General features: G+C 44.3%; 1 protein-coding gene across 3 annotated transcripts in view; it reads left to right on the top strand.

Annotated features, from left to right (window-relative positions):
- The window catches only part of CC2D2A (coiled-coil and C2 domain containing 2A), a 404,582-nt gene that overhangs the window by 63,982 nt on the left and 328,283 nt on the right, over positions 1-12,317 (top strand). For all 3 annotated transcript variants that reach the window (XM_029590744.1, XM_029590748.1, XM_029590757.1), the window contains exons 8-10: positions 876-1,041; positions 9,059-9,195; positions 10,501-10,632. In XM_029590744.1, coding sequence (XP_029446604.1) covers positions 876-1,041; positions 9,059-9,195; positions 10,501-10,632 — 435 coding nt within the window. The remainder of the gene's footprint in view (positions 1-875; positions 1,042-9,058; positions 9,196-10,500; positions 10,633-12,317) is intronic.

Raw genomic sequence — 12,317 nt, 5'->3', positions numbered from 1 at the left:
TCTCTCTCTCCCTCCCCCTCTCCCCGCTCCCCACTCTCTCTCCTCTCTCCCTCCCCCTCTCTCTCTCCCTCTCCCATCTCCCTCCTTCCCTCCCTCTCCCCCTGCCCCCTCCCCTCTCCTTCTCCTTTCTCCCTTCTCCCTCTTTCCTCTTCCCTCTCTCTCCCTCCTTTTTCTTCAATCTCCTCCCCTCTTCCTCTCTCCCTCTTCCCCTCCCCGAAACAGAATTCATGATATTTATCGCAAATTCCATTTCGGGCATATCACACAGCTTAACGCCAGGAAAAAAGGTGTAGTTATTTCTGGCATTAAAAACATGCAATAGTGTGTGTTATGCTATCTCACACTGCAATTATGCCCCTCATTTTCATAGATCCCACCCAATCCCCTCTCCAATTCCTTCCCTTTGAATAAATTCCAAAAATTTGCATTTGCACGTTGCGATAAATATTGCATGTGTTATGGCGTTATCATAGGTGTTAGGGCCCTAACGCCATAATGCATTTTGATGAATGATCCTGTAAGTCTGTTTGGGCCAAAGAGCTGTCCTAAAGTTAGCAGGCTAACTTTAAGATAGCTGGCTATATTCAATAGTGCACTGCATTATTGAATATTCCTCCAATGTTAGCCGTATCTGGACAGTGATTGAATATGGACCTCTAAATGTTTAATATTCAGAGTTTTTTCTCGCAAGTTTTACCCAGTTAAATTTTGCCTCCGTTATAAAATTATTTGCATTGTATTACTGAGTGAAAAAGTGATATCGCAAATATTGTTTATTGTATCATTAAAGACAGAGCTTTAGAAATTAAAGGAAGGCTGTATAATAAAAAAGAGGGAAAGGGAGAAATAATATTTCTGTTACTGAATAAACACAGGATGAAGATGAGCTCCTTGTGAAGAGTAAAGAGGGTGATGAAGACTTGTTCATTGTGGATAAAACAGCCTGGGATTTTCTAGTAGTAAATTCAGCAGAATATGATGGCTACCACAGTCAGCTGCAAAAGGAACAAGAATTACTCTTTACGCCTAGTCTCCTGACAGGTACTAGAATCTTGTATATGTTACTTTTTTGCCTTGAAGTAAAGAATAAGTGGTGCATATACATATTATTGCCTTCAGTTTTTCATGTCAAAGCAATAGTTGCTAACTGATGGTCTTGAGAGTAAGCCACAAAGGTATTATCATTGGGAATCAGAATTGGTCATAGAAAGTTATAGTGGATTTAATGGCTATGATAACTGAAAATAAAATACACATCCCTAGTTATTGAATACTTAGGTGCAGGGTACATCAGTGCTTGTAGTAGTGATATTGGAGTTGTATATTGTGAGATTTATCCATGTAAGATCACTGATATCTTTTATAGTTTTAATACTTCAGAAACTCACACGCAGACATTTCTAGGGTATCTGAGTGACTGGATAGTACATCTCTGGCATCAGAACTCCAGGAAAGCTTCCAAAGATGGAAAGGAAAAAATGCCAGTAATGAAATTATTTCTATGGATGAGCAAACAGATCATGTCCTATATTCAGTGCTGGTTCAAATTAAGCCAGCTCATCTCAGATGTTCACTCACTTTGTCAAGTTGACTCTAGCTCAAACACTCCATCTTGCATCAACTTCTAAATTTTCACAGCTATTTTGGGTTCATTCAGTTTCACCTTCTACTCCAACTGCAATAGAGAAAAGGAAAAAAGTTAAAAAGGGTTCCAGATCATGTTTTTGATAAGATTCCATTCATTGATGACCAGTTTGCCCAGTGGGATATGAGGTGCAAAGATTTATTTAGATCTTTGTCACTTCTCTCTCCTGCAGCTCCTTGCTACAGCAGTGTTCATTTCAGGAGCAGGATCAGAGATGGGAATCTGATTTGAGTTGAGGCCTGGCTCAGAGTTTTGTGACCCAAGAACAGTCAGCTCAGATTTAATTGGAAGTGCTTTGGGACAAAAGTCGTGGAACCTTGGATGATTCAAGCCACATTGGAGTCCTTTCTCCAATTGTCCTGTTCCACTGAAGGTTCAGATGAGCAATCCAATTACAGTTAAGTAAGTTAAGAAGATCTATGGGGGGAAATTATCCAGTTTTATCTCTTGTAGTAGACTTGTTTGTTTATAAATGAAAACATCCCTGTGTTTTCCATGGAGGAGTTCTTTGAGTTACAGCAGAATTAGAGAGAACCTATGTTAAATCTAACCCATGGTAGCATTGTGAAGGGTGGAAAAATAATTAAAAAAACTTAGATGTTAGTCAGAAATTTTTAGGAGCCTGGGAAACTTTTTTATTTTTTGGCTTTTATATTTTGTTTGGGATTTTTTTTTTAGTGGGTTTTTTTTTCTATTTTTGCTTCTTTTCCTTTATTTTTTCTTTTCCTTTCGCTCTTTTCAAGGTACTCTCCTTCACAAACCCCAGCTTCTTGCATTCAGCAGTCAGTGTGACTCCTTCTCCCTGCTGGCAGCAACAACTGCAGCTCTTCCTGGCCATGTCAGTGGTAGCCACAACTTTCCATTGCTTGGGCCCCGACAGTGTTTCTTTCATCAGGCTCTAGGCCCCAAATTTTTAGGTGCTCGGGCTACCTTGCACCCAGGAGTTTTACAGCTATGGACATAGTTGCATACTATTAGATTAAACAAAAGAGTCAATAGGATTCAGCCTTTATTTGGCTGATCCTATTCAGCAACTGTATTGTATACCTTATCTGGGTAGAAAAATATTTTTAAACTCTGAACAGCAGGCAACATTTTTAGGAGCCAGGGAAAATGTTTTCCTAGCATGTAGACAGATGGACTCAAGACCAGTGGGTTTATGCTTCCCTGCCAGCAGATGGACACAGAGCAAGCTGACTTCACAGTATATATAGTCCAGCAGTGACCCCAACCTGCCAGTATTCTCCATTTCCAGCAGATGGTGGACGTGCATCTCCCTATGGGGATTGCTTCAAGGTTTTTGAAAGGAGAAATTTGAAATCTAAATTAAGGAAAAGAAAGCCCCACTTTCCTGCAGTGATACCTAAAGGTCCCTCCCCCAGTTGAGAGTTCCTGAGGTAATTTCCGTGGTCCCTCAGAGATGTGCCTTGGTCCGGTAGCTGGTTTTGCCGGCATGGACTTAGCTGCTTGAGCGGCTGAAAGGCAACGGGTGCAGGAAGCCGAGCTCGGTGGTGACGGCAATTGCCCTCTCCCCCCGCAGCTGGAGACCATCTCTGTGCTCAGCCAGGTAAGGCTGAGCTCCAGTAAGTTTAAAATAAAAAAAGAAGAAGATATATACAGAGACTTAGCGGGAGTTTTTACTGTATAGGGTTTCCTTCTTTCACCTGGTCTTCGAGCTCGGTGCTCCATTCCAACATTTGTCCCGCTCTGTGGGAGGTCGAGGGATGTGGGCAGCCTGGCGGGTTAAGCAGCCTCTGTAGGCTAGGCTCTGCTCTGAGGCTTTTCGCTGCTCACAGTGTGGTAGGCTGCAACGGCTTTCACACGCTTTCGGAGACTGCCCTATTCTGGCTTGTCGGTCTGGTATATGTGTCTTGCTGTGCGTCCAGTTGTGTGCCCAGTTTTTGGGCACACAGTAGAGCCTTGAATTTTGAGCGTCCATGTTAGGAGCCGCCTTGTGGCTGTGCGCTTCCATCAGCGCTCAAGTGGCACTGTGCGCTTGAGTTTTTTGTGCTCTTTCATTTTGGTCATCTGGGTGAGCACCTAGGTGTGTGCACATAAATCTTGGTTGCATAATTTTTGGGTGCATAGTTGAGTGCTGAGATGTATGCTCACAAGTATTGGACGCATAATCTTTGGGTGCCTAGTTGAGTGCATATATGAAAAAAAAAGCCAAAAAGCAGCTAGACACATGCCTGTGGCTGCCGCTCAGTGAATTGAATAGCGCCTGTGCCTCAGAAGCCTAAGCTTCTGAGTGCCCACTGCTTTGTGCCAGCGCGGCTTGGAGGATCAGAGTGTCTTGTCTTCCTCTGTTTTTTAGCTAAGCCTGGTTCTTCCCAGCAGGATGTGGTCTGATTGAAGACTTTTCAGGTGGGGCACCTGACCTTGTCCCTCCCCTAACTGTTTCTCAGCAGGGGATGGTGGTTCTGTAAGTAGTCCTCAGATGCCTCTCAGTCTGGATGCTTCTAACTTTTTTTTTTTGAGCACACAGTGCCTCTTGAGTGGCAGTGGGTTCTTTGGATGGAGCTCAAGCTGGCTCGGAGGATGGCACCGGTCCTGCCTCTTTTGAGAATGGGTCCCCCTGCCCCGTATTGGAGCCGTATAGAACTATGTGATGGTTCTTTCATAGAGATGAATTGCCAGCTCTGGTTTTTCCCAGACCTTGATGATTCTTGGAGTTTCTGGGGCAGATTCTGTTTCTGGTCCAAGGAAAAATTCTAGTTTGGTTTCCCTTGTGTTAAGCCATTCTAGAATTGATTGAGCTTGAGTGTGGTATCCCAGAGATTATTTCCTAAGGGGTAGGATTTTGGAAGGCCTATACTCTCTGGATTCAGTGGTGAGAGAGCGCTTCCGTTTTCTGAAGTAAATGCACTTGTGTGTGCAGTCTCCAAGTGGACCCTATTCTGTGAAAAGAGGAAAGGACTTGAAGGATGCTCATGTTAGCAAGATTGAGACTATCCTTGAACAGACGTTTGAAGATGTGGCAGTGACCTTGCGTTACTTCATGTTGCCTTGATCCGCACCTTGTTCAGTGGGGTGTCTTCGATTGTGGCGGCCAGGTGCCAGATAGGGTTGAGAGATTGGTCGGCCGATGCGGCCTCTAAGGCTAATCTCACCAAATTGCCTTTTCACTGCTCACTCTTGTTTGACAGCGAGCTGGAGAACCTGGCCAGTAAGTGGAGCGCATCTCCAGTTCCTCCTTTGCCAGAGGAGAAGAGACAGGCACTGCGCCTCTTTATCATGAGAGATCGTGATGCAGGATCCAGGCGTTTGCGTCAGTTGAGGCACAGGCTCGAGTTGTGGATCCTCCCAAGCCTCCCAATGAAGGTTTGCCAACCCTCCTTCGGGAACATGAGATAGGAGACTTCTCTCTCTATTATCAGAGGGGGGTCGAGATCACATTGGACCTATGGGTCTTGGAGATGATACGAGAAGGATATGCACTGGAATTTCGCAGTATTCCTTGGGCCATGTTCATGGTGTTCCAACTCCCCACAGAAGAATCAGGCAGAATCAAAGGTTCCTCAGGCTGAGGGCTGTGGTGCCCAGGTCTCAAGAAAGTATGGGGCGCTATTCCATTGATTTAGTTTTGCCCAAGAAGGAGAGCTCCTTCCATATCATCTTGGATCTCAAGAGGGTCAACCATCATTTGCAGGTGACTAATTTTCGCATGGCAACCTTGCACTCTGTGATAATGGTGGTGCAATCAGGGGAATTTCTGACCTCCCTGGATCTGTCAGAGGATTACCTTCATATTCCCATCTGATTGGTGCAGCAGGTTTTTCTACACTTTCTGGTGTTGGAGCGCCATTATCAGTTTTGGGCACTGCCCTTTGGTCTAGCCACTGCTCCCAGTTCATTTTCCAAGGTTTATGGTGGTTGTAGTAGTGGTGAAGACAAGGGATCCTGGTATACCCATGTTTGGTTGACTGGCTGATTCGAGCCAAGTCTCTGGTAGAGAGCTACCTGGTGACCCACAAGTGATCTCTTTATTGCAGGAGCTTGGTTGGGTGGTGAACCTGACCGAGAGCAATCTTCAGCCATCCCAGTCATTGGAATATCTGGGGGTCCGGTTCAATGCGGGAAAGGACAGAGATTTCGTACTGGAAGTTTGGATCTAGAAATTGGTTTCTAAAGTGCAGCAGTTGATGAACACCATACAAACGATGGTGTGGTCCTACCTACAGATGCTCGGCTTGATGGCAGCTACCCTGGAAGTGGTGCCATGGGCAAGGGCACGTATGCGTCCTCTTCAGTGCTCTCTGCTCTCTCGTTGAAACCCATAGTCTTATGCTGTTCAGCTCCACTTTCTGATGGAAATCTGCTCCCACCTCCCGTGGTGGTTGCAGGAGGATCATCTGAGAAAGAGAGTTCCCTTGTCCTCTCTGAACTGGTTGGTACTCACGAGAGATGTGAGTCTGCAGGGTAGGGGAGCTCACTGTCAGAGTTAACGATCCAAGGGTGTTGGAATGCCAAAGAGACCCGTTGGAACATCAATCGCCTGCAGACCCAGGTGATTTGTGTGATGTTGGACAACATGACGACAGTGGCCTATATCAATCAATAGGGAGGAACCAAGAGCCAGCAAGTGTCGCAAGAAATAGATCAGCTTATGGAATGGGCGGAAGGTCAGCTGCAGTTGATCTCGGCCTCTCACAGTGCAGGAAAAGACAACATAAGAGAGGACTTTCTCAGCAGGGGGAATCTGGACCCAGACAAGTGGATGTTATCAGCCGAGGCATTTCAGCTGATTGTGAATCATTGGGGCCTTTCATTCCTAAACCTGCTGGTGACTTCTCAAAATGTGATGGTTCCTCAGTTCCACAGTTGCAAGAGAGATCTGTGGTCCCTGGGAATAGAAGCTCTCGTACAGGTCTGGCCGGAAGACAGATTGTCTTATGCCTTTCCTCCGTGGCCCTTGCTAGGCAGGATAATTCACAAGATCGAAGGCCACAGGGGGCTAGTACTCCTGGTGGCACCAGACTGGTCCAGGCATCCGTGACTTGCAGATTTGCGATGACTTCTGATGGAATCATGTCTTCTGCCGTAAATGGCTCTTTTACAACAGGGACCAATTCTTCACGAGGATCCAACTCGATTCTGTATTATGGTTTGGCCCTTAAGAGGGCTCCCCTGTTAAAGTGTGGTTATTCCTGTGCGTTGATTGCCACCTTACTCCACGCTCACAAATTCTCCACTTTCTTGATTTATGTGTGGGTTGGAGAGTTTTTGATGACCGATGTGAGGAGCGGAGTGTTCTTCCTCATTCAGTTAAGATCCCTTTCATTCTGGATTTTTTGCAGGATGGTTTGGCCCATAATTCCTTGAAGGTGCAGATTGCAGCTGTCACCTGTTTCAGGGGTCTGTTGAATGGTGTTTCATTGTCGTCTCATCCTGATGTGACCCATTTTTTTGAAGAGAGTGAAGAATCTGTGGCCTCCCTTGAGATTACCGGTTCCCTTGTGGAGTCTTAATTTGGTGCTGGATTTTTTTTTTTTTGGGCGGGCCCAACTTTCTGACCACTGAATAGCCTTTCCTTGTGGCTGTTGACCTTGGAGAGTGTGTTCCTCGTGGCTATATATTCCTGTTGGCTATATGTTCTGCGCATTGAATTTCTGAGCTGCAAACCTTGTCTAATTGGGAGCTGTTCCTTTGGGTGAGTCTGGGGGCTTCACAGCTGCGTACTGTGCCATCCTTCTTGCCCAACGTAGACTCGGGCTTTCATTTGAGTCAGTCTATTTCCTTATCTTCCCTGGATAAGGTCAGAGATGCGGAAGAGTATCGCCTCCGGTGCTCCTTGGATGTCCAGAGACTTATCGTGCAGTATCTGGAGATTTCTGAACCTTTTTAAAAGACGGATTAGCTATTTATTCTCCATGGCAAGAGTATGCAGGGCACTCCAGCTTTGCGGGCTACCGTAGCTCGCTGGATTAAGGAGTTAGTCACGGCCGCATATGTAGATACTGGAAAGCTGTTTCCTATGCAGGTTCGGGCTGATTCCACTAAGGACTCAGGCAGTGTTATGGGTGGAGGTTAGATTGTTGTCTCCTGTCAATGTCTGCCGAGCTGCGACGTGGCCCTCCTTACATACTTGTTCCAGGTTTTCTTGTCTGGATGTGCAAGCCCGGGAGGACACAACCTTTGCAAGTGCGGTGTGGTCTGGACTGTGGGCAGCCTCCCACCATGTTATGGAGTAGCTTTGGTAGATCCCACTTGTCCTGAGTCCATCTGTCTACACACTAGGAAATGGAGAAATTACTTACCTGATAATTTTGTTTTCCTTAGTGTAGACAGATGGACTCAGCTTCCCGCTCTCGGCTGCTGCATGAGTGTGTCAATAGTCCTCCTGTGGGGATTCGGATCCCAAGGACTTACTGGTAAGTTTTCATCCAGTCCCTAGCTTTGGGTACCTAGAATCTTACGCGAGGATTGAATACAGTTATGTACCTGTTTTTAATCATGTTTTAATCAAGTTTTTTGCTAGTCTGTCTATGGTTGCTTTTGAAGAGAATATTGGCAGGCAGAGTTCACTGCAGCAGTATATAAACTGTGACATCAGCTTGCTCCGTCTCCATCTGCTGACAGGTGAGCATAAACCCACCAATACTGAGTCCATCTGTCTACACTAAGGAAAATGAAATTATCAGGTAAGTAATTTCTCTGTTATTTGTTTACTTTTTAAATGCTGTTTCTTTTTGTTTTGCACAATTTTATTTTTTAAAGCTTTTTTTTGCATCCCTCCCTCTAGTCTCGTACTCTTTTCTCCACCTAACTGCTTTGGTTGCTCGTCGTCATAGCCCAATAGCAGGGGGCTGCAAATAGCCACAGTGACACTTTCTGCACTTCGAAGCATGTGATAGACATCCAGGATTTTTTAATCTCTGGCCTTATCTATTAATATCCCTTTAGCTAAAGCCATGACAGAAGGGAGATAAACACTTGTGTTCTAGAATTGTTTTATCTTTTAGGTTTGTGATGTATACCATCAAACACTTTCACATATGAAACATCATAACTTTGGGGATTTTTAAATAATTTATTTTGTTTTCCTGAGCAAAAGCCTTTGGACCTTGTATGCCATGTGCAATCCACCCTGTTTTTCACACCCTAGAAATATCCTTATAAGCAATGTGAATCCCAGTGACTTAGTGCATCATCAGTAAAAATGTAGTAGTGTGAGGATTTATCTTCATTTTCATTATAGTGCTTTGAATTTTTTTTTAGGAGCTGACTTTTCAGTTGTGTGTATGTCCAACCATCTTCTACATCTAAGAAGGAATTTTCATTTTCAATTTTGAATTAAAACATGTTGCATGTACAAAGAATAAAAAGACCTGCCATTAAATGTGGCTCTCTTTGTGTTTAAATAGTTTAGAATTGCTTTAGTTGGATTTTAAACTGTGGTCTCTTTCCTAGTACCTGCTTCTCAGAAGGTACCTGAAAACATGCAGCCCCGGTACTTGGAAGATGAGGGTCTATATATAGGAGAACGACCAGTTATGTCACTGGCTAATCAAAACATCTTAGAGAACAGGATACTCCAACAAGAGCAAGTGAGTCACTGCATTACCTTCACATCCTGAGACTTCTCAGTATACCTTGGAGTCAGACTATGCAGACTGGATGAGCCATTTGTGTCGTCTCCAGCCATCATGTCCTATGTTACTTCGTAATTCGCTGTATCAAAACAAAACCATTTGAAGCAGTAGTGTAATACATTAGAAACACTACACCCAAGACTAAAGTGCACTTATCTTTAGAAGTGAATCAACACACTATGTTATTTTTAGATACTTTTAATTAAATGTTGGTATATTGTATGTAGATATGTATTGTACTATCATATTATTATGTATGTGAGACGTAAACCGCATTGATATTTAAGAAAGTATGTAATAGAAGCAAAATAAAAATAAACATGTGTTAATCTGAAGATGAAATCTTCACAGTCCCAACACGATCTGTGTTTCAGAGGAACTCCTGCAGAAGGGGGTACTCATTTTTTCCTTGAAAGACCTCATTTGATATCAACTTCTGATGGTCTCTGAATTGAAAAATGTTTTTCCCTCATTGGGAGTTGATATCAAATGTGATTCTTCAAGCAAAAAGTGAATACCCCCTGATTCAGGAGTGTCTCTGAAATATGGACCTTATTGGGACTGTGAAGGTTTCATCTTCAGATTATCACATGTTGGTTCACTTCTAAAGATAAGTGTGCTTTAATTTGGAGTGAAGCGTATGTATTGTATTACACTATTGGGGAATTAAGAAGTAATCTGTTTTAATTTCAAAAAATAGTGGAAAATAAAACAAAAAGTTAATATTGAGTCTGGGAGGACCTATGATTACAATTTGCAGAAATAGAATGAAGTGTGTGTGAGGTAAGATATTACAGTGTGAATGTATTTTCCACTTTATATGATGGTCATATATATATATATATATATATATATTTCAAATAAAATAAAAATATATTTTAAGTTTAACATTCAGTGTTTTTGGAGAGTAAAGATTATTTTGACATCATATTAGAATAAAGAAATTCATAGACGGGGAGATTTAGTAGATTTGAAAATGCCTTCTATGTGCAGACTTTTCCTTTCCTCCCTCTCCTGACCTAAACACGTCCTCCGCAAATGCCTCCTCTCTGTGTGTTCCTGGCATTCACAGTGCATGGACGTTTACCTGCACTGAGGGCAAATTCTCAGGCAGCCAATTAATGAGAGTACAATGCTTTTTTGCTCATGTAAATTGCTTTGAAAATTATCTTCCCCATATCTTATCTGGAACATTTTCTGAGTTCCATATCAGAGTTATAAGGTGAAAAAGAATGTATGTTTTCCTCTTGTCTTTCTCAGGCCAGAAAATGGTTTGGAGACGATGGAAAAATCATAGCTCTCCCCAATCCAATAAAGCCATCTTCCACAAGGCCTCCAATCTTCTCCCTGCAAGAAGGCATGGAACCTGCGCTTGAAATGGTTTATAGAAAGGTAAGTGTGATTTGCGAAATAAATGCAAAACAAAGCAATTTTTTGAGATCTAGTCTTCAATTGTACAATTTAGGTCAGATTTTTAAAAGCCGGTGTGCGCAAACACCGGGAGATATGCATGTGGCCGGGCCGCGAGGATTTTCAAAGGCCCGTGGCCACGCGCATATCTCCTAGTACACGTGGAAGAACTGGCTTTGAAAAAAGGGGCGGGCTGGGGGAGGGCCAGGGGTTGGGGTCTGGATGGAGTGGGGTGGACCGGGATAGCGCCATTAGGCGCTGTCCCACTGAAGCGTGTGCTGGCAGCCAGCTGGCCTGTACAACTTGCTAGTGCTCCGGAGAGCAGAAAAGTTAAAAAAACAAAAAATATTAGGTTAGTTAGGGGGGTTTTATGGGTCAGGGGGGATCGGGGCAAAGGGAGGAAGGTTAGCTAGGGGGTTTAGGAAGTTCCCTCCCAGTCCTCTCGTTTATTGGAGCAGACTGGGTGGGAACTGGGGAAAGGCCCTATCACGTTGCCACGCACATGTACTAAAATTTCCTTCCCTTGCGAACACGAGTCGGCACTCGGGTGCACATGCGCGCATCAATATAAAATCAAGTGTGCATGTGCGCGTGGGTAGTGGATTTTATAACATGTGCACGTTGACACATGCATGTTATAAAATCAGCGCACGTACATAGATGCCCATGGGCGAGTTTAAAAATCTAACCTTTTGTGCATCTCTTTTTCTCTCACATGGTTGACTGCTACCAGTACCAGAACCTAAAACAATGCGGCAGCATGAGGCAAGGGGCTTCTCACTTGTGCGTAACAAATGAATTACTTAAAGCCAAAATGGGGTTTAAATAATACCTTCCTGCCTGCCAGCAATAGCAGTAATGACTGCTTGCTGAGAATCATTCCTTTTTTGAAACTGCAGAATTAATATATCTGCAGACCCTTGTTGTTGGGATCTAAACGTAATGGGGGCAGTTTTTAAGTTGTTCATCTAGGTGCAAAGACTTCAGGTACTCTATACCCACAGACTTTGTACCTAATTCTCAAAGAGTACACATTTATATTCACTTTGAAAATTGCCACGGACACAAATTACATGCAGACATTGCATCTGATTTTTGTGTGAGTATAATTTTGTATGGAAAATAATGTGCATAGATTTGAAAATACAATCTATGGGCCAGATTTTGTAACCTACGTGTGGGCGTAGATTTGTGCACGTGGCACGCACAAATCTACGCCTCATTTTATAACATGCACGCGCAGCCATGCGCATGTTATAAAATCTGGGGTTGGCGCTTGCAAGGGGGTGCACACTTGTGCACCTTGCCCGCGCTGAGCCCTAGGGGAACCCTAATGGCTTTTCCCATTCGGAGCGGCCTCGGAGGGAACTTTTCTTCCGCCCCCCCCACCTTCCCTTCCCTTCCCCTATCTAACCCGCTCCCCAGCCCTATCTAAATCCCCCCCTACCTTTGATGTATTATTTACACCTGCCTCTGGGCAGGCGTAGGTTGCACGTGCTGGCACTCGGTCGGCACGCGATCCCCGGGCCCTACGGCAGTGGCGAGGCCTCTGGCCACACCCCCGCCTACTCCCTGCCCATTTTTGCAAGCCCCAGGACATACGCACATCCCGGGGCTTGTGGGCGTCGCCGAGCCTATGTAAAAAAGGCTCGGCGCGCGCAGGAGGG

Source organism: Rhinatrema bivittatum, chromosome 1 (genome assembly GCF_901001135.1).
Source record: "Rhinatrema bivittatum chromosome 1, aRhiBiv1.1, whole genome shotgun sequence".
NCBI lineage: Eukaryota > Metazoa > Chordata > Amphibia > Gymnophiona > Rhinatrematidae > Rhinatrema > Rhinatrema bivittatum.
This window is presented reverse-complemented; position numbering and strand designations above follow the sequence as displayed.